Raw genomic sequence first — 22,030 nt, forward strand, 5'->3', positions numbered from 1 at the left:
CACAAGATGGTTTATATAACATAAATGTGCTGATGGTGTGACGCTCTCAGGTGTCACAGGATGGATTATATAGCATAAATGTGCCGATGGTGTGACGCTCTCAGGTGTCACAAGATGGTTATATAGCATAAATGTGCCGATGGTGTGACGCTCTCAGGTGTCACAAGATGGTTATATAGCATAAATGTGCCGATGGTGTGACGCTCTCAGGTGTCACAAGATGGTTATATAGCATAAATGTGCTGATGGTGTGACACTCCGGTGTCACAAGATGGATTATATAGCATAAATGTGCCCATAGTGTGACGCTCCGGTGTCACAAGATGGATTATATAGCATAAATGTGCTGATGGTGTGATGCTCAGGTGTCACAAGATGGTTATATAGTATAAATGTGTTAATGGTGTGACGCTCCGGTGTCACAAGATGGATTATATAGCATAAATGTGCTGATGGTGTGACGCTCAGGTGTCACAAGATGGTTATATAGCATAAATGTGCTGATGATGTGACGCTCAGGTGTCACAAGATGGTTATATAGCATAAATGTGCTGATGGTGTGACGCCCCGGTGTCACAAGATGGTTATATAGCATAAATGTGCTGATGGTGTGACGCTCCGGTGTCACAAGATGGATTATATAGCATAAATGTGCTGATGGTGTGACGCTCAGGTGTCACAAGATGGTTATATAACATAAATGTGCCGATGGTGTGACGCTCAGGTGTCACGATGGGTTATATAGCATAAATGTGCCGATGGTGTGACGCTCAGGTGTCACAAGATGGGTTATATAGCATAAATGTGCCGATGGTGTGACGCTCTCAGGTGTCACAAGGTGGTTATATAACATAAATGTGCTGATGGTGTGACGCTCAGGTGTCACAAGATGGTTATATAGCATAAATGTGCTGATGGTGTGACGCTCAGGTGTCACAAGATGGGTTATATAGCATAAGTGTGCCGATGGTGTGACGCTCCGGTGTCACAAGATGGTTATATAGCATAAATGTGCTGATGGTGTGACGCTCAGGTGTCACAAGATGGGTTATATAGCATAAATGTGCCGATGGTGTGACGCTCAGGTGTCACAAGATGGGTTATATAGCATAAATGTGCCGATGGTGTGACGCTCTCAGGTGTCACAAGGTGGTTATATAACATAAATGTGCTGATGGTGTGACGCTCAGGTGTCACAAGATGGTTATATAGCATAAATGTGCTGATGGTGTGACGCTCAGGTGTCACAAGATGGGTTATATAGCATAAGTGTGCCGATGGTGTGACGCTCCGGTGTCACAAGATGGTCATATAGCATAAATGTGCTGATGGTGTGATGCTCAGGTGTCACAAGATGGGTTATATAGCATAAATGTGCTGATGGTGAGACGCTCAGGTGTCACAGGATGGTTATATAGCATAAATGTGCTGATGGTGTGACGCTCTGGTGTCACCAGATGGTTATATAGCATAAATGTGCTGATGGTGTGACGCTCAGGTGTCACAAGATGGGTTATATAGCATAAATGTGCTGATGGTGTGACTCTCAGGTGTCACAAGATGGGTTATATAGCATAAATGTGCTGATGGTGTGACGCTCAGGTGTCACAAGATGGGTTATATAGCATAAATGTGCTGATGGTTTGAAGCTCAGGTGTCACCATTTTGACCTCTTAAATTAAAATTTGCCCTCGCGATTGAAAAATGTGCCCTCGCGATTGAAAAATGTGCCCTCGCGATTGAAAAATGTGCCCTCGCGATTGAAAAATGTGCCCTTCCCGTGGTCAGCACCCTGCCCTAAAAAATTTCTAGAGTGAACACTACACAAGCACTGGTTTTGCCTGTTACATTGACCATAAATAATATGAATTGATCCTGGTCCACCAACCCAAGGCACCCCTGCAAGTGTCCTGAGGCACCCCAGGGTGCCTAGGCACACAGTTTGGGAACCACTGGTCTAATGTATCATTTTACATATCACTTCTGTTTATTGACAGAAAAACAGGTATGCATCCCCTATGCTGGAAACATGAAAGTGCTGCATTACAGCATATTATTATGCCAAAGATAAGCCAATATATTAACAGTTTAATACGTTAAAGTGCATTATGCTGTAATACGTGTAATAAGTAGTGCTGATCAATCCTGCCTAGAAATGAACATTGGCATATATGTACTGCTGGACACCACTCATAGAATGATTAACTTGTTATTTTTGAATCAATGTTCTTGATTTTATTTTTCTAAACATTAGATGTATTTGTTAATTACAGCATAATGCACTTCAACATATTTAACTGTTAATATATTGGCTTGTAATGCAGCCCTTTCATGTTCCCATCATAGGGGATGTTTTTCAGACCAATTCATGTTTAAAATAAACTGCCACAAGAAAAGACAATAAACAGAAGTGTTTTAAATCCTGCACCTAAAGAACAGAGTGTAATGCATTGTTTACTGAACTTACTGAAGCATTCAGTAAAGAGTTTGTTGGGCATTAGAAGACACACATAGGTGCACTATTCTATTAAGGGCAAACAAAAGGGATTTACCCTGTTTTTTTTTTTCACCAAGTTTCTATTCGTGATCACATCAATTTCAGAGCATCCTCTCCCTCCAAAAAAAAAAAAAACACGTTCCGGAGAAAACACCATATTCACAATTGAAACCATTCAAATGGGTTCATTATTAGGGATTTTTTCTCCCGCAAAAGTCAGTCACTTTGCACTAGGACAAGCTTTTACTCTTTTACCAAGCTAAAGTATATTAATAAATCACTCTAAGGGTGCCCACACACGTTACAATTATTGTATCCAATATTGGATACAATATCGCATCCCGGTTTTGCGATCAGATGAGATGAGATCTAGTACAAGAAGTATGTGCTGCACATACTTTTTGTACTAGATCTCATCTCATCTTATCGCAAAACCGAGATGCAATGAGATGCGATATTGTATCCAATATTGGATACAATAATTGTAACGTGTATGGGCACCTTAAGACATTAATTTAAACTAGATCGGAGCATCTTCATAAAAAGTGAAACTTTAGGCCTCTGGCCAGAACAGAAGATGTTGACTCAGAGCAAAAAGATTATACACGTTTCTTATTCAGGTCAAGTCACAAATTTTCCCACACTAGCCGATTTAGAATTTCTCAATTTCAGTTTCTTCACTCCGCCCTAAATAAATATCAGATTATTACCTGGTAATATGTTTTCCTCTACCTTCCCCCATGGCAGCCATTATTATGGGTAATACCCCAGCAGTTCACTGTTTCGGGAGGGCATACTCACAACTAGGGTGGCCAATCCCGGGATCGGCGGGATCCCGGGATTTGGCCCCCAAAACGCCGGGATTTCAATCCCGGGATTGGAGTTTCCAATCCCGGGATTTCGGGATTAAACTGCGCATGCGCAGTTTAATGCCGGGCAGCGTCTGAGCACTCAGACGCTGCCCGGCTTCTCCCATACCCCGCAGTGCGCAGCGTGATGAGGTCACGCTGCGAGGTCACGCTGCGCAGGGCACAGCCGCACATCCACGGCTGCCCGCCCAGCGCTCCCGGCCAAATGCCCGCCCACCCGCCCAGCGCTGACGGACGGCCGGCCAAATGCACTCACGGCCGGCAAAGCGCTCACCGGCGCCCAGCGCTCCCTGCCACCCGCCCACCCACCCAGCGCTCGGGCGCCCCGAGGTGATTGCAGGTATTTACCGGATTCCCAGCAGTCAGGGGGACTCTAGTACTGTATCTCTCTCCTCCTCTGTGTGCTCCCCATGTGCCCCCACAATTAGGGAAGCCAATCCCGGGATTGAGCATTTTTCAATCCCGAATCCCGGGATTGAAAAAATGCCCCGGGATTGGCATCCCTACTCACAACCATCACCGAATTGTTGCCTCCTCAGGATTAAATAACTGTAAATCATAATTCCGAAAACATCTTCATATTTTCACAGAGCTGCGCTAAGAACTTTCCTTCCGAACTTAGCATCTGATGAAGACATTACATCCAATCTGTAATGTTTTGTAAATGTATGTATCGACGACCATCCTGCCACCTTACATAGTTCCTCCACTGAAGCGGATCCTCTCTCCGCCCAAGATGCGGCAACTGCTCGTGTAGAGTGCGCCTTCAAGCTCACTGGCGTTTCTTTCTGCCTTATTTGATAAGCCTTGAGGATACAGTCCTTAATCCACCTTGCCAATGTCGCCTTCGAGGCCATCTGCCCCTTTCTACTACCGCTTGTCAGAACAAAAAGGTTTTTAACTGTACGTACTTCCTTCGTTCTCTGAACATAAACTTTTAGAGCCCTCACTATATCCAAATTATGCAAACGACTTTCCTTCTCATTTGTGGGGTTCATACAGAAAGAAGGTAAAACAATCTCTTGGTTTATGTGAAACTCCGTCACAACTTTTGGCAGAAATTGCGGATTGGTGCGTAGAACTACCTTGTTCTCGAAAAAAATAAAAAAAGGCTCTTCCGCCCATAACGCTTGTAACTCCGAAATTCGTCTTGCGGATGTAATTGCTACCAAGAACAAAACTTTCCAAGAAAGAAACAATAATGATATCTTATGTAGAGGCTCAAAAGGAGGCTCCATAAGTACGCCTAGTACTAAATTCAAGTGCCAGGGTGCAAGAGGAGACCTGAACTTAGGCTTCAATCTTCTCACCGCTTGTATAAACCGTCGGACATATCTGTCCCCTGCCAAGTCCCATTCCAACATTGCTGACAGGGCCGAGACCTGTACTTTCAAAGTGCTTAGAGACAGTCCCATCTGCAGTCCCACTTGTAAGAAACTTAGTACTGACGCTACTTCTCTTGGCGACTGCATTTTTTCCTTACATCTTGACACATACTTTTTCCATACCTTGTAGTATATTGCTGAAGTGGACCCCTTTCTTGCGTTGAGCAAGGTTTGAACCACTTCTCCTTCAAAACCCTTCTCAGTCAATGACTTGGTCTCAACAACCAGGCCGTCAACTTCCAGGTCAATGGTTGTGGCTGACATATTCGCCCCTGCACCAGAAGATCTGGTCTCGATGGTAGCATCCATGGTTCCTCCACTGCCATCTGACATACCGAAGCGAACCATGTTCTCCGCGGCCAGTATGGCAGCACCGCTATCACCTCCACTCTTTCTCTCTGAATTTTCCTCAATAATCTCGGGATTACTGGAATTGGAGGAAATACATAAACTTTGCCACTTGCAGACTCTCTGAAGAAGCCGCTGAGATCTTAAAAAAGGCGGGGAAACGCGTTTCATGTCTCTCCCTGCAGTGCCGCCCGCGTCACACTGATCTGCCTGTACCACGGGACTATCTCCCGGAAGGTTGCTATGGCGAACAGTAGTTTGCGCTTCACCAGCGTGTCAGGGACGCACAGCGCCCGACAACTTCCGCCTGTTTATGACTCACTTCCGCATCATGGCTTTCGGGTTGGCGCGGATGGCCGGGGATCTGGCGTGGAGGAGTGTCCCTCTTCACTTATTTAGGTAAGATGATTTCATTCTGTACTGTTGTTTTTTGAGCACCTTGACAAAGGGGTTACCGCAACCCGAAACGTTGGTTTCTGTCTCATGATATTAAAACCTTTGGAAGTTTCCTCGGAGTGCCGCCCATCATTGCCAGCCTACCTATCCCCTCCGGGCGGGAAGGCACCGGGACACGTTGAAGCATTGGGGAGAGTGCCAGGCTGCCACCAAACACAGAGAGACAGAGAGACAGTGTGTGTGTGTGTGTCACCAAACACAGAGAGACAGAGAGACAGTGTGTGTGTGTGTATATATATATATATATATATATATATATATATATATATATATATATATATATATATATATATATATATATATATATATAAAACGTTTGCTCCGAAACGTTGGAGACACCCTTTGTGATATAAAGTATTTTTCACCAAGCCCGCTGAGTGCCGCCTTTGCTTCCAGCTGATATCTATCTATCCATCCTTCCGGGAAGGCACCTACGGCAGTTGAGTCACTGAAGGACGAGTGCTGGGCTGACCACGCTATCTATCTATACATACACACACACACACACACAAATATATTGTTATATATGAATGATTTTAAAAGTTACCTCTCAGTAGGGATAAAAAGAGCGAGATCTATTAAAAAGTCATGGAATGTGTATGGGGCTTATGTTGTAACACTGAGGAAGATTGTTTACATTTATTTGCATTTCACAAATTCAACCGATACATGTGTCTTTGATGAGACTGCTTGGTGTGTGAGGCAGATAATTTCATTTACTTTCACTTCTCACTTGGAATTAAGCCACTTTTAAAGTAAATAAAAATGGTACTTTTTTAGTTTCACGGCGGCAGCATGGCTGCGCGCTACTTCCGGGTCGGAGTCCCCTTGCGCTCACCACACTTTCTAAAATAAACTCCATGCCAACGTGGATAGTTCATACCCCCACTATCCATGTTGGCATGGAGTTGATTTTAGATAGTGTGGCGAGCTTAGCGAGCCCGAAGCATGGGCGAGCGCAGCAAGCCACCCAAGGGGACACAGACCTGGAAATAGCACGTGGCCATGCTGCCGCCGTGAAACTAAACAAGTACCATACAAATAATAATAAAAAATAAAAAAACAGAAGTAGGCCGAATCTGTCCACCTACTTCTGTGACATCAGAAGTTGGCTGGACTAAAAAAAAAAAAAAAAAACAGGTTGGAAGAAAAGTTGGTTAGATGTGTGGAGAACGGTTTTAGTTGGACTGTCAAGTTGGATAGTTGGAGGTTTTGATGGGTTTTAGAAAAGTTAGCCTGAAGTTGGTCTAATGTGTAGCCAGCTTTAGTCACTGTACTCACAGCTGTACATGAAACAGTGGGGAGACTTTCCTGGAGCCCCAACAAAATATCTAAGTCTTTTAGCAGACTCATAAGGCTGTTGGTGGGCATAAAAAAAAAGTACAAAACATAAGAATAAAAAAAAAAAAAGTTAACAAATTTAATTACAAAAAGGTTTTCAAAGAAGAAAAATTCAAAACAAAAAAAGTTGTGCTTTTTAAAAAATAAATAAATGATCTGTGCCAGAAAAAGTGTCTGGAAACATGTAGCTCCATCTGTGAATCAGATTACAGCATGACAGGGCAGAGAATTCACATGTATTGGTGTAGCTAGTGTACATCTTGCCTAATAAATAAGGATAAAAAAAAAAAAACCCTGACACACACACTGGACTTGCAGGCTTGAACGAATAAGTGCTGTTTATGGTATTGATGAAGTTAGAGATAAAGGGGCCAGATTCTGTAAGCTTCAAAGGTTATAAAATAGAGTGATAAACAGCCAGCCAATCAGCTGCTGTCTGACATTTTTCAAACACAGTGCGTGACATGGGAGGTAGGAGCTGGATTGAGAGTGATAAACAGCCAGCCATTCTATCACTTTTGAAGCTTAAGAGAATCTGGCCCTAGATTTTGTTAGAACGGTGTCTTAAAATAGTAGCACTTCATGGAATTTAGATAAACCAATAAAGGATGGTCTGTCATCTCCATGAAGTGCATTAAGTCTGTATTGTAATGTGAAAGCATACAGAATACTGCATGCTTGTGCAAAATAAGGAGCTAGAAGGATAGGGAAGTGGCAGATATTGCTGTATCCATAGCAAGCAATGTGAAGACAATATGTAGACACAGCCTAAAGAGAAACTTGTGTTGGCTACAGGAGCTAGCAGTGTAGGAACATATGGGCCAAAGTCACCACTATAAATTGGCTGTATATGTTTAAGGAGAAACGCATGTCACAGCCAGGTGTGTGTCCATATCATGATCTCTCTCCTAAGTACTCTACTTTAGTATTAAAATTCTGACAACCATGCCACAACCACACACACACAGTAGAATAGAACTCAGTGATCTTTTGTGGCATGATATCTTACCTTTACAGCAGTTAGAAAAGCACACACGGAATCGCCCAAATCAGTGTACGTTTCTTTGTAAAACTCTTCATGTGTGAGACTTGGCCAGTAACGGATCGATCCTTGACTTGTAGCTGCCATTACCGCTATTGACTATGTAAAAAAATAAGAATTTAGCTTTGTATTAGCAAATATTAAAAAGAAAATCCTACAATTCATCAAAACAAGAGGGTAAGGAAATCTTTGTGCATATTGATCTCAAATAATATAGAAACCTAAAATCATCTCTTACAATAATAAGCCAATAACATTAATAATCTTTGGCTAAAAGTACAATATCTAGGGCTCTTCTTCATCTAATGTTTAGCTTGTTCATCTGAAAATGATAACCCAACAAATCCTGGAGCTAAGCCAGAAATTAATTTGCAGTAAATAACCTTTATGCTCATAAGACTAGCCGTCTATGCAAACAATAGAAATTAGTAGTCTTCAAAGAAGAAGACTTAAAACTAGTGGTTCTCAAACGGTGTGCCTCAGGACACACCGTTTTCACCCATGAGCGATGCTATGAAAATCACTGGCCGATAAATCTCTCAGTGCATACACGCAGTGATTGTCACCTGGCCCAGTGAAAGTCACGGTGGGTGAACTACGGTCCATAGTAGGAAACTATGGAAAGTGGTCAACTTGTCCTGTAATAAAGGGTGAAAAATTGCGGCAGCTGGCAATGATGCCGGAGTGCGCATCAGCGCTCACAGCTCTTCACCGGTCCATACACACTATGATATTTTGTGAACAAAGTAGCTCAAAACAGGAAAACTCAGGAGGTAGCCGCTGACAGTCCAAGGCGGAGAAACGCATAGAGGATAAGGATTGGGGAGAGAGGCTGCCGTCTTACAGAGCCACCTTACCATCCCAGCTAGGACCGCACCAAAAAATCAGCGGTCGGAGAGGTTTGGTTGGAGACTGCAGACTGGACCCCGATTGCCCATCCGGATACAAACTTAAGTATTGACTTAAATGATTGTGCACTTTCATAAGCAAAAGTACCGGCAATTAATCAGAGGCTAACACTACTAACTTTTAAACAATACTAACCCTCATTGATTATAACCAAGTTGCATGCTGCTAACCATTGACTGAGTTCAAAGGATCCTATATATATATTTTTCTGAGGGGAGAGTCCATTATATGTTTGTAAGTCTTGTTTGTCCCAATGTTGGCCACATTGATACAATTAATGTTGTGAAATTATTTTAATAAAAATGTAAATTTAATATTAAACACAGCGCTGTACCATCCTCCTTATTTTTCTTGTACTATCTCTTTAAGGGGTTTGGTAATCCCCCTTAGGTACGAGCTGCAGTGTTTAATATCAATCAGCGCTAAATATCATTTTCTTTTCTTATGGTTTCAAACAAGTATGTTTCTTCAGTCTGAAATTAAATACCTGGTGGTCAATGACACAATTAAATCATTTGATTTAAATCATGCAACTTCGACAGACAGTGATGCTGATGAAGAAGCATATCTTCGTCCTATAGAGAGTATAGTAAAACTACATTCTGTATGTTCTGCTTTAGGTGTATCACATGGAATCATATGGAACTTAAAAGGGACAAGAGAATGTATGCTTTAAAATCAAAATTATAAAGGCCTGGATGGAAGAGATGATTTTGGTCAGGTTTTTATTAATAAAAAAAAAAAAGTCAGACATTTTTAAAAGTTGGGCAATGTAATAGGGCTCAAGTTCACGAAAAGTCAGAAGTTTTCAGCTCAAAATACAAGCGGCTGGTAAAAAGTCAGATTCAGATGTTTTGCCCATGTTAAACATACAACTCGGGCAATGTAATGGGAGCCACGTTTGTAACTTGGACACAAAACAGGTCTATAAAATCGGACATATATAAAGCTGGTTCGTTTATTTGAGTTCCATTAAATCAGCAATGCTAAAATGAACATACAAGTACAAAAATACAGAACATTTGTAATAAGTGGTCGTTCAAAAAACATTTCTACCCTTAAAAATGCAATATACTTTGATTTGTTATGTTATGTAATAGCTCATGTACGGTACATGTAATTTTTCTGGGGGGTTTTTCCTGCTAAAAGCATGTTACACGCATCAGGATGCTAATTAGATGCTTAAGCAGTTTTTGCTGATCAAATATATATTAAGAATTGCGATTGTATTTCTCTATATAATGTTCTGCTACAGTGTTTCCAAGCTAAACAGTGTAACAGTTGTTATGCACATACTACAGTTGAATACATTGATATGTGGCTTGTTTCTAACTGCGACTATGTACACAACAAATAACATTACACCGTTTGGCTGGGAAAAACTATATATGTCCCCCACTACACATAAACTGGAAAAACTGGTAACTTCAAAGTGAGCCAATAAAAAAAAGTGTAAGATAGAGAATGGCAAGAGCGTTTAAATTAATCAATTTAAGATAGGACATTTTTGGTTCAAAAGGGGCTGCTGAGTAAAGGGTGGTCTAGACCAGTGGTTCTCAAGGACACACAACAGTGCACATTTTCTAGTTCTCCACACAGAATCACAGGTGAACTAATTAGCTCACCTGTGATCTTTTAAAATGTGTCAGTGAATAATGAGTGCACCTGTCAGGAGACCTGGAAAACGTGCACTGTTGGGGGTCCTTGAAGACCGAGGTTGAGAATCACTGATCTAGACCAGGGGTGGCCAAACCTGTCCTCAAGATCTACCAACGGTGCATGTTTTCCAGGCAACCTGTGGATCTATAGTAGGAATGAATGCAGCATGTTTTCAAATGTGACAGTTAGTAATCACTGCAGCTATGCACCAGCTAGGTAACCTGGAAAACGTGGACCGTTGGTAGATCTCGAGGACCGGTTTGGCCACCCCTAGTCTAGACCCTTAAGGATACAGCTGAATAAGTGGGTACTAAGCACTTTGGGTTCCTTAAAGATAATCTAACGTCCCAGAAGGGTCCCCCAGAGTGACACTGCTCTTCCTGTGAATTTCTCCAGGATTATATAGCACCATTTGCAAAATAAAACATTTAGTTTAACACACATTTGTGATTTTTCAGGTATCTGTCCACAGGCATTCGCTACAAGTAATAAGTTTATTTATTTTATACACACCTATATTTTGCATTCAGTGTCTGCACAAATAGATGAGCGCTTGATAAAAAATAGATAACTAAAAATGTGTTTGCCAAATCTTTGATTATATAGCTATTCCACAAAATGATTACAGCTCTGAAATTGTATTCCTTCCCACTGAAATACAGATACTGAAAATCCCATAATTAACTTTGGGCTTAAAATTTTTAGTTATAAGTGTGGTAGGGAAATTGTTCACCAGAATACAAAAATAGCCACCATCTTAATATCAAGGTAAACAAAAATCACACACACCAAAAAAAAAAAGAAAAAGATGTTTTATATTTTGCATTAGTTCTATTAAATGTCCATGGAGGATATAAAATTGAAATATTAAATTAGTCTATATTGTGTTTGACCATTATTAGGCTTAATTGAGGTTACTTGTCTCCCAACAAAATTAACCCTAGAATAAATGTGTGTGCGAATACATGTGGTAAGGAATAGATTGTAAGCTCCACTGGGGCATGGACGAATGTGAATGTTCATATGCGAGCAGGGCCCTCCTACCTATTTACGACTGTCTGTAAATAACCTGTTTGTTGTATCACTGTCTCTTTTGTAAAGTGCAACCGAATATGCTGCACTATATAAGAAACTGTTAAATAAATAAACATACCATATTCTCTTTAAAGCACTGCAAAATATGTGTGCGCTATATAAAGAACGGTTAATAAATAAAAATAATAGAGCTTAACAGTCCTTCTTTTCTTTGGAGAGGATACTGGACAGCAACAGACGGGCGCCCACTCATGAAAGAGCTTCATCTGAGTGAGGGAGACCAGCATATCCAGACCCATTATTCTGTGACATCAATCAACTGGTACAGTTAAACATACTAAACATAAGATACAGTGGCCACTTACCTGTATAGATGCGGCATCACCAACAGATATGTCTATCAGATCTGCAGACCATGGGTATTCACTTGGAGGAAGCTGCAGCTGTTTACACACTGATAACTGGTAAGAAAGTATTATAAAGCTGTATTTAGTATAGGAAAACCATCAAGACAAAATGTAAGCAAATATATAATTTTCTAATGAAAGCAAAGGCAGTTTAACTTAATACAAAATACACACAAAGCAAGTTGGCAACTAGCGTTAAACTTTGATTTACCTTTGCAGATGAAGCCTGCCAAATTAGAATACGATCCCTCCATACCAACCAGGCCCATCCAGCATCATGGATCTTGACAGATAGATAGTCATCATCTGCTCAAGGAAAAGAAACATGAGACACTACCATATTACTAGTAAAGGAAACCTCAGTCTGCCTTCCACTTGGCCTCCCCCCCCACCCCATGCTCTACTATTCTGTCCCCCAAATTAAAATAGTGACTTAAAGCCTCTCTCTATAATCTCTCATCATATATTTTATTGAAAAATGGGAATATGGTACTCAAGAGGCATCTATTTTAGAAAGAGGGTGTGCAATCTTTCGAACAATGGCATCCAGTAGTACCTATTGTCTGGAGAGGACCAAAATAATGCTACCAACAACAATATAGAAAATGTACTATTTTTTTGTATAGGAAGGGAGGGTACTACATACCCCATCAACTCTATAAAACACCTGCAACTAATTTTGAACAAACATTTCAAATAATTTGACCCACTAATGGCTACTGCTTGGTAATCACTTGTGCCTTTTTTTCATTAATGCTTGCCCATTTACAAAACTCTTCCCTTTTAGTTATTTTCTGGAGTTTTCCAAGCAAACTGAAAAAAATAAATAAAAAAAAGTTCCATAGATATGAGGAAGGAGACTAAAGCCCATATATTTCACCATCTTGTGTCACTTGTGCTGCACTCATTTAGGGGTCTATTTACAAAGCCTTCTAGGAACAGGGGTAGGCAGGGCGTGGCTGCACGGGGGTGGGCCGTCAAGAAAATGGTCCGGGCCCGGCCACCGCTGTTACTGAAGGGGGCGGGCCCGGCTGCCCCAAAGGGTGTGCACTGCCGGGGAAGCGCTGGGCATCGCTATCTACTGCGGCACCGGGCTTCCCCGGTACCACCAGAGGAGTAGGAGGCAGGCTGTTTTAGCAGGGCGCTGCCAGAGGGGTAGGGCGCATTTCGCCCTTTCAAAAATCGGGCAGGGCCCAGCGCCCTGCTAAAACAGCCTAGCGGGTACACTAGGTGAGATATCAGTGCCCATTTGAATCTTTGCAAAGTTGCGGAGCTAGGGAGCTCATTCCATGTAAACAGGCAAAATTTGGTGTACCGCCCTGGCATGCAGTGACCAGAGCAGTGGAGGTGACAGTCATTGACTAACAGGGGAGGGTGAGAGGGAGTATTTAGGGAAAGGAGGTTGAAAATGTAGTAATCAGTGAAGTTAAGGAAGGTCTTGTATGTGAGTGTGAGGCATTTGAAGAGGATTCTGTAAGGGAATGGGAGCCAGTGCTGGTGTACATGGAGAAGGGAAGGAGGCCTAGGGCAGAACCTTGGGGGATACAGACACTACATAATGGGTAAAAAAAACTCTTTAAAGAAAAATAGGCGACACATAGGACATTCCAGAACATAACTGAGGCTGATGTCGGAGAACAATAAAAAGGTATATGGAGCAGATAAATGTCAGTCACAGTACAGTCCAAACCAACCGTGAAATTTTTAACTGAGCAGAAGTTCTGCTGAAGAAATGCCAAAACCTATGTGGTGAGGTAAGATGCTTAGAACAATAAATCTAGCCTTGAGAGGCAGATGTATAAAGTGTCATTATGGTATCAGGGCACATTCTGTGCCCTGATACCGCTTCTCCCCCATGTATGAAGGAGCCGGTATGTGCTAAATGCAGGGGCACTATATGCCCATGTCGGTCCTGCTAACTAAATGATAGCAGGCCGATATGCAGGGCAAATTTATGAATGGTCAGTAGAGCTGACCGTTCTGCCCCCTGCCGCTATCCGCTTCGCCAGCTGGATGGTGGCTAAGCCAACGCTGTTCCTACTGCTAGCTCTGGGCTGCGCTGGAGAACTCACGTGATTAGCGAGATCTCACTCATGCCCAGTACAGCCGGCCAGGGGGAAGGAGATAAGCCCTCAGTGTGAGCTGACTCGCTGTCTTCTCAAGGGGACATTGCTGGAGGGTGGAGTTTGCGCTCTCCCGCGTCAGCAGGACAAAATTTAAATACATCTTGCAGATGTCCCTTCCTGCTTTGCCTTGTTAATGAGGTAAAGCAGGAAGTGTTATCGCGCCACTATAATACATCTGGCCCTGAGTGAGGTACAGAAGTTGGAGACCAGGTGCTTTCTGCAGGCAAGAGCTGAGTAGTGACAAGAAGATGGCCTCTCAGTGTTTCAGGGGAGGAGAAGGTAAGACTCTCGGTGGGTTGCCAAAAGATTGGAGAGAACAAAGAAGACTCTCTCCTCCTGGAATAACCTCAAAGGGACTTAAGGGCCCCATACATCAGCAATTAATTGTCACAATTTTCAGATATGGAGAGGATTGCCACAATTAATTTTAGATGTGTGGGCTCCCCCTTTTGGCAATCCCAATCAAAATCGCCAATCGATTGCTTAATCAGGTTTTTAAACATGTTTAATAATCTGGTATTATCTGCAGATCTTTTTTATATGTGTGGGCATTCCCAATTCGTCTTCTTCATCTATTTACATTATGAACAGCTGAAATGACAATCGATTGGGCAATTTCCAGATATGAAGATGCAATCTTTAGATGGAAAAATCTGCCGATCACTGAAATAAATCTGTAATGTGTGGGCAAAGTCAGATAGATTGTAAAATCCATTTATCTGGCCAAAAAATCCCTGTATCTGGAAATCCATAAATTGTGATTGCTGATGTATGGGGCCCATTACCCGTCGTTTATTTGAACAGTGTACCAATATTTCATTTAAAGTAAGGGAGGAAAATGGCACTTGTAGAAAACCTCTTATCTGAGTCCCAAAAGCTCCAGAGTGCTCTGCCTTATCAAGAGTCTGAGTGGGTAGAGCTGCTGCCTGCAGCAAAAGAGCTCTAACCTTATCAGAAGCAGCTGAAAAAATGTTTTCCCAGAAACTTTGAGTAATAAACTACCTATAGGGGATGGAGTATAGGGCACAGGGAGCATGAACACTTTCAACGTAAACATTTGGTACCCCAGATCTTCTGGTTTAAAGAGAAAGGTGTGAACTTCACAAATCAATATTCCACAACTCCATAGTTATATTAAGCCATCCTCCTCTAATATTACAAAGCCTAAATCGGTGCTTAGAAACTTATCACAAAACAATACTGCTAAATCAATCTACAGTATTTATCAAAGTCAATCAAACATAAGAAAAGCTGTAACATACCATCAACATTTGTTAAAGCCTCCATGACTTTAACTGGTAGAGTTGAACCAAAGAGCTGAACACTATAATTGACAGTTTCACCAACAGATGGGTGTAGTGTAATTCTTGATGGCGTTCCTCTATATTAAAAAATATATAAATACATATATAAGAGTCAGTAACTAAATGGATATGGTTATCAGGTCCAAACTTAATAGAAAATATATCAATTCTGTAATGACAAATATATTGTAAGCTTTACTAGCATTGTGTCCTGTGTTTGACATATAACTGCATAAATCAGGTTTAACATTCTATTGGACAACCTACTGGCCGGTTCAACTGCAGAAACACATGCATTCAATTTTAAGCATTGTACCTGTTGACTTGCACAGGCAAGGCATAGGGAACATGGTAGATATAGGCCACATATCACACGCAAGTAGTGTGCAAGCTCATTTTTATGTTGCAACTTAAAATTGGAATATTAATTTATACACTTCCAAAAAGTTAACCACCGACACAAATTCTCAACAAATATTACTTGCTAATTTATACATTCTAATTATATTGTAGCCAACAAAACAAAAGTTTCAAAGGCATAAGCCACATACACATGGGGCTTAACTTTTTTGATGAGCAACTTAGATAGCACAGATACTATATACCAGGGCTTGACAAAACCCGGGAGCCAGGTCGCAACCAGATTCTGCTTCCTGGTGACCAAATTTTGGGTGGAAGCAGAATCTGGTCAGATCAGTAGCAGCGATGCCAGACTCCCGTCTCCCCCTCCTGTCACACAGACCAGTGCTTGACCCCTGTCTCCCCCCTCCTGTTACACCAGCCGTCCGCAGTGTCTGACATCCCCCTCCTGTTAAGAGCAGCGGCAGCGCAGTGCTCGACCACCGCCTCACCCTGCTATCACAACAGCGGCAGCGTGGCCGGGCAGTATCCCTCCCCTGTTACACCAGCTGCTCGCAGTTCCTGACACCCGCCTCCCCTCCTGTTCAGAGCAGCGGCAGCGCAGTGCCTAACGCCCACCTTCCCCCGGGCAGTCTCCCTCTTCAGTTACACCTGACCCCCGCCTCTCCTCCTGTTCAGAGCAGCGGCAGCACAGTGCCTGACCCCCGCCTCCCCCTCCTTTCACATCAGCGGTAGCGCAGCCAGGCACAGTCTCACCCTCTTGTCACACCAGCCGTCTGCAGCGCCTGACCCCCTCCTGTCAGAGGCGCGGCAGTGCGGACGATCAGAGTCTCCCCCTCCTGTCAAACCAGCCGCCCACAGTTCCTGACCCCCTACTCCCCCTCATCAGAGCAGCGGCAGTGGAGTGCCTGATCCCTGCCTTCCCCTCCTGTCAGCCCAGTGGCTACCTACATCTTATGCAGGGGCTTCACCAACTGCCAAAAGTCTCCCATCGGGATGCAGGTCTTTCCTTGCTTCTTGCTGCTGGACGAGTGGTGCTGCATGGCTTCCAGCATCATCAAGCATCAAACCCCATAGCAATGAGCAAGTAGGGTAAGCTCCACTTATGTGGGATAATATGTAATAAACATTACTGCGTGTGGTATTATATGTAATTGGCAGTCCAGTGTTTGGTAGAACGTGTAATGGGCATTACGGCACGTGCCTTCACCGCGCACTGTCCCTCTTATTAGTTTATCTGGCACCTAAATTTTCATTTTGGCTCCTAAATTCTAAATACATTTGTCTAGCCCTGCTATACACACACATAGCAATGTGTGCTAACCAGCACTTTCTTTAGCACATACAGGTAAACGATTTAGATCAGGGGTGTCCTTAAAGATCTACTAACAGTTCACGATTTTCAGGCGGGCCTGTGGATCTATAGTAGGAATGAATGCAACGTGTTTGAAAAGGTTACAGTAATGAATACAGCTGTGCACCAGCTAGATGGGGGATTGGGTGGTTCGTTGCACAAGATGGGGAGACTCAATTTTTCAATCTTATTCGATTGGCCCCGTCGGTGAGATATATCGGTAAATCACAGGGGTGTGCTACCACAGACAAAGTAGGTTAACAGTTAGGGTATTGAGGAGAGGAAAGGTTTGTCTTTAGTGGTGCACCAGTTAGCAAAAAAGGAGAATCATAAAATATACCTTTTATTAATGAAGTTTAAAAAGGACTGCGAAATATGACAAACAACATGAAACAAGTGAATACAAGTGTATTAAATAGATGCACGTGCGGAGTCTTGGATCTACTGTCACTATACCATTGTGCTTTTAGCACTGTTAGTGGGACACTATTTTCTTTCTTGATTGGTGTAATATTTTTGATGGTTCAGGAGATATGTCACCAACTAGTATGCGGTCTGTGTTTAACGGTTTGCTGCTGGAGGTTATGTTATTGAGGAATAAAGCCAGTAGTTTGTTGCTGATACAAAGATATGGGTTTTGTTTACACAATTGGTAAATTCACCAGCATGGGAATGACACTCTCATACTCTTATATGATGGGCTGTTATAATACACTACGGTGCAGCGGCACCAATAAGTGTACTAATATTAACCCATATACAAGTCACGGAGATTCTGCTGTGGGCAAACAAACATGGAATTTATTTGAAGATAAGCGGCTGAAGGATAACCACCTGACAATAGTAAAAGATAAATGTAGTTATTTCCTACACCGTGAGGGCTATGATAGTCCCACTGATACACGGTTGTGGCAAAATACCCTGCGGTTCAATCACTGCTATTATCACGGGTACTAGGCAAGTAGCTGCCGTCTGCGGCGTCTCCTATTCAGGAGAGCGTCAGCCGCGAGGCAGTTTAGCGTGTACTGGTTAACACGCTAGTTGCCAACTATCCGTCAGGTGTTAGCAGCAAAAACGTATTTACACAAAAGACAGAGTCCTAAAAAGGACTAGTAATAAACAGAAAGATGTTACACAGTGATCTGAAGACGTCCGCTCGGCTTGGTTGGCCAATACAGGTAAACGATTTAGATCAGGGGTGTCCTCAAAGATCTACTAACAGTTCACGATTTTCAGGCAGCCTGTGGATCTATAGTAGGAATAAATGCAGCGTGTTTGAAAAAATTACGATAATGAATACAGCTGTGCACCAGCTAGGTGATCTTGAAAACTTAGACCGTTGGTAGAGACTGAACCCAGATAAAACAGAAGTCCTGATGATAAATCACAGGACAAGATGGCAGCATAGCCAACTGACAGGTCTTAAACTGGGATGCACAGCACTAATAAACTCTGATCATGTGCGGAATCTTGGTGTTGTCCTGGATAATGGCCTGACACTTAAACATCAGGTGTCAGCCACAATCAAATCCTCATTCTTTCATCTGAGAAATATAGCCAGAATCAAGCATTTAATTCGCTCAGAAGACCTGCCTAAAGTCATACATGCATTTATATCATCACGACTAGACTACCGCAATGCTCTCTACCTGGGTCTTCCAGCAAAAGAATTGCACCACTTGCAGCTGGTACAAAATGCAGCCGCCAGACTATTAACTAACCAGCCCTGCTCCAGTCACATAACTCCCATTCTCTACGCCCTTCACTGGCTACCTGTAAAATGGCGAATAGTTTTCAAGATTGCATACAGATAGTGGTAGATGCTCAATTAGTTCAGTAGCATTTCCCAGGTGCATGAGGGAGGGGTTAAATACTGGGTAAGTAAAACAAGACATTTTTTCCCTCAACACACTGAGCAATGCTAGTAACCAATCTAGAACACTACATGATAAAAGAATTCAGAGATATTGGTTACATATACATGCACAGGTGTATGCTATGCCCCCAAGCCTTGACGCGGCTTGGGGGCATAGCATACACCTGCGCAGGTATATGTAACCAATATCTCTGAATTCTATTATCATGTAGTGTTCTAGATTGGTTACTAGCATTGCTCAGTGTGTTGAGGGAAAAAATGTCTTGTTTTACTTACCCAGTTTTCAAGATTGGCTTACTCACTTTCAAGGCACTACATGCCCAGGGCCCAAGGTACCTGCAGCAGCTGCTGATCCCTTACTGTCCTACTCGATTACTACGATCAACTGAAGAAGGACTACTAACAGTACCCAGAATCTCCCTGAATTCATCTTGGGGTTGAGCTTTCACCTTTGCTGCTCCAACTCTGTGGAACTCTCTTCCTCGCACAGTGCGAGAAGCCCCCACTGTAGAATCCTTTAACAATAGACTAAAGACATACTTATTTACTCAAGCATTTAACTGACATCTACTGTTAAGCTTGTTTTGTATTTTGAGCTGTAAAGACAATGGTGAAGCACTTTGAGTCCTATTGGGAGAAAAGCGCTATATAAATATAATTATTATCTTGAGGACTGGTTTGGCTAGTCCTGATCTAGATCTTAACGCATGTGCTAAAGATCTGAATGGGCAATGGCGACGTGCAGGACCGCACATGCCCATAGGGCATACACATGGGGTGATGTGTGCTTAATTTCTAAGCGATCTAGACAGATCGCTTAGAAAATAAGGAAAAATGTCCCCATGTGTATGCCCCAACATACTATATAAACTATGTACATTACTGCTCTTACATAAAAATGAACAATAGAGTTTTGCAGATGTGTTATGGTGTTAGGTTATTCGGTCATAAAAAAAAGTGCAAGTAACAAAAAAAAATGGGGATACAGTCAGCATACCCATTAGGTTTAGGCTGCAGGGAGGAATGGTTAGGCACTAGTGGGAACGGGGAAGGTAAGTATACTTAGCAGCAACCTGCCAGGATTCAGACCTAATTATTGCCATTTTAAAAAATAAAACTAAACTATACTTCTGTTTTTATTTTAATGTACAAGATAAATGTATCTACCAAGTAACCAAGGTACCACTTAACTTGAGATACAGGGTCCCTATATTTTGAATTTGTCAAAATAGGTGTGAAAATTGCAAAGCCAACATTTGTATTCATCATAATGACCTGTAATGTTTAAGTTATGTAGGAAATATATTTAGTCACATTTTTTATTTGAATTTCTATAACAAATGAGTGACACTAGCATTTTTTTAACATATCTCAGATGTTGGACCTCAAAAGGTTAAAAACAGAAAAATAATATCTGAAGGGCATTTATCATTTTGATACATTAAATATCAAATCACAATGCCTTGTTTATACAGGTCGAGTATCCCGTATCCGAATATCCGTTATCCGAATTATTCCGAAATACGGACATTCCAGAAAGTGAAAAAAAATTTTTTTTTGCTAAAAACTCACTGGGGACATTTGTAACAGCATCACTGGGGACATGATATGTAACTGGCACTATATATGTGCAAGACAATGATTGCTTGGCATTCAAATTCAGTGCTGAGATAGTACACACATTTTGTTTCACGTTTTGAAACCTTGTTTTTTGAACAATTAAAATATATTTGTGTGTATTTTATGTGGTAATAAAATATATTTGTGTGTATATTATGTGTTTATACAGCATAAATGCAAGATACTTCAAAATACATCATTGAAATATTAAAATATTCCGAAATACGGAATAATCCGTTATCCAAAATTCTCCTGGTCCCGAGCATTTTGGATACGGGATACTCAACCTGTATATAGAGACAATGGACTATTTTGATTCCCCAAAGAACCACTGCATCAGATCTAAACCAGCTATGCAGAAGATTGCTGGACTCTGGCCATACACTTGTGCAAATTCTACCCTTGAAGTAGCACACAATCCCCCTTTGAGCTGGCCAGGCGGCAGCATCGCATGCAATCCTTTTTTTTATAATATTTATAGACGTGATCGCATGAAAAGTGACTAAATCTCATGTGATTTGCCGTAGTGTATGTATGGACACTTTATCAGATGTGCAACAGACTGTTACTAACAGAAGTTTTGGGCTGGCCAGCTCCCCCCCCAGGTGACTGAATACTCCCAATTTGTTCTTTAGCACTGAGGGCCCCTAAAATTGCATTCCCATGCTGGGCCAGTTATGTTCTGGTCTGACACTATACTTACTAATCACTACAACTGGACTCAAGGCAACAGCTTCCAGGTATATCCTTGATGTGCATTAAGCATAGTCATATTAGAAGTGGGTACTTGTTTCCTAGCACGGCGCCCACAATATTAAGTTGTATGGCATCGCATGTCATATGCCCGCATGCGATGCAATGCAACTTTAAATTGTATAAGCCCCAATACGATTTTTAATTGTATAAGCACCCTAATGGGTGCTTACAATGTTAAATGCACCCCCACTATCAACGCCAACCCAAAGCGTGGCGAGCGCAGTGAGCCCAGGAGGGGCGGCGGTACGCGTCCTCCAACCTTTTCATATCCCCACTATCCACGTCGGTGTTGAGTTGATTTTATATAGTGTGGTGAGCGCATTAGTGAGGGACGCGTATTACTTGACATGTATTCCGCTGCGCTCGCCACACTATCTAAAATCAACTCCACACCGACGTGGATAGTGGGGGTATGAAAAGGTCAGAGGACGCGTACCGCTACGCTCACCACGCTTCGGGTTGGCGTTGATAGTGGGGGTGGCGTGGGGTGCATTTAACATTGTAAGCACCCATTACGGTGCTTATACAATTAATTATTTTATAGGGGGCACATTTAACATTGAAAACACCCATTAGGGTGCTTATACAATTTTAAATCGTATACCATTGTATATGGCATACAATGCGATGGTATACAATTTAAAATTGTAAAACATCGGCTGCCATCGCATACCATCGTATGCCTT

At 42.1% G+C, this 22,030-nt stretch overlaps 1 protein-coding gene across 1 annotated transcript in view; it reads right to left on the minus strand.

The window, feature by feature from the left end:
* NUP133 (nucleoporin 133) overlaps positions 1-22,030 on the minus strand; it is a 167,659-nt gene that overhangs the window by 144,145 nt on the left and 1,484 nt on the right. The window contains exons 2-5 of the mRNA XM_083176459.1: positions 15,337-15,455; positions 12,160-12,254; positions 11,907-12,002; positions 7,906-8,037 (exon numbers count right to left, since the gene is read on the minus strand). Coding sequence (XP_083032585.1) covers positions 7,906-8,037; positions 11,907-12,002; positions 12,160-12,254; positions 15,337-15,455 — 442 coding nt within the window. The remainder of the gene's footprint in view (positions 1-7,905; positions 8,038-11,906; positions 12,003-12,159; positions 12,255-15,336; positions 15,456-22,030) is intronic.

This window comes from Crinia signifera, chromosome 3 (assembly GCF_055691185.1).
Source record: "Crinia signifera chromosome 3, ASM5569118v1, whole genome shotgun sequence".
In the NCBI taxonomy this organism is placed as follows: domain Eukaryota; kingdom Metazoa; phylum Chordata; class Amphibia; order Anura; family Myobatrachidae; genus Crinia; species Crinia signifera.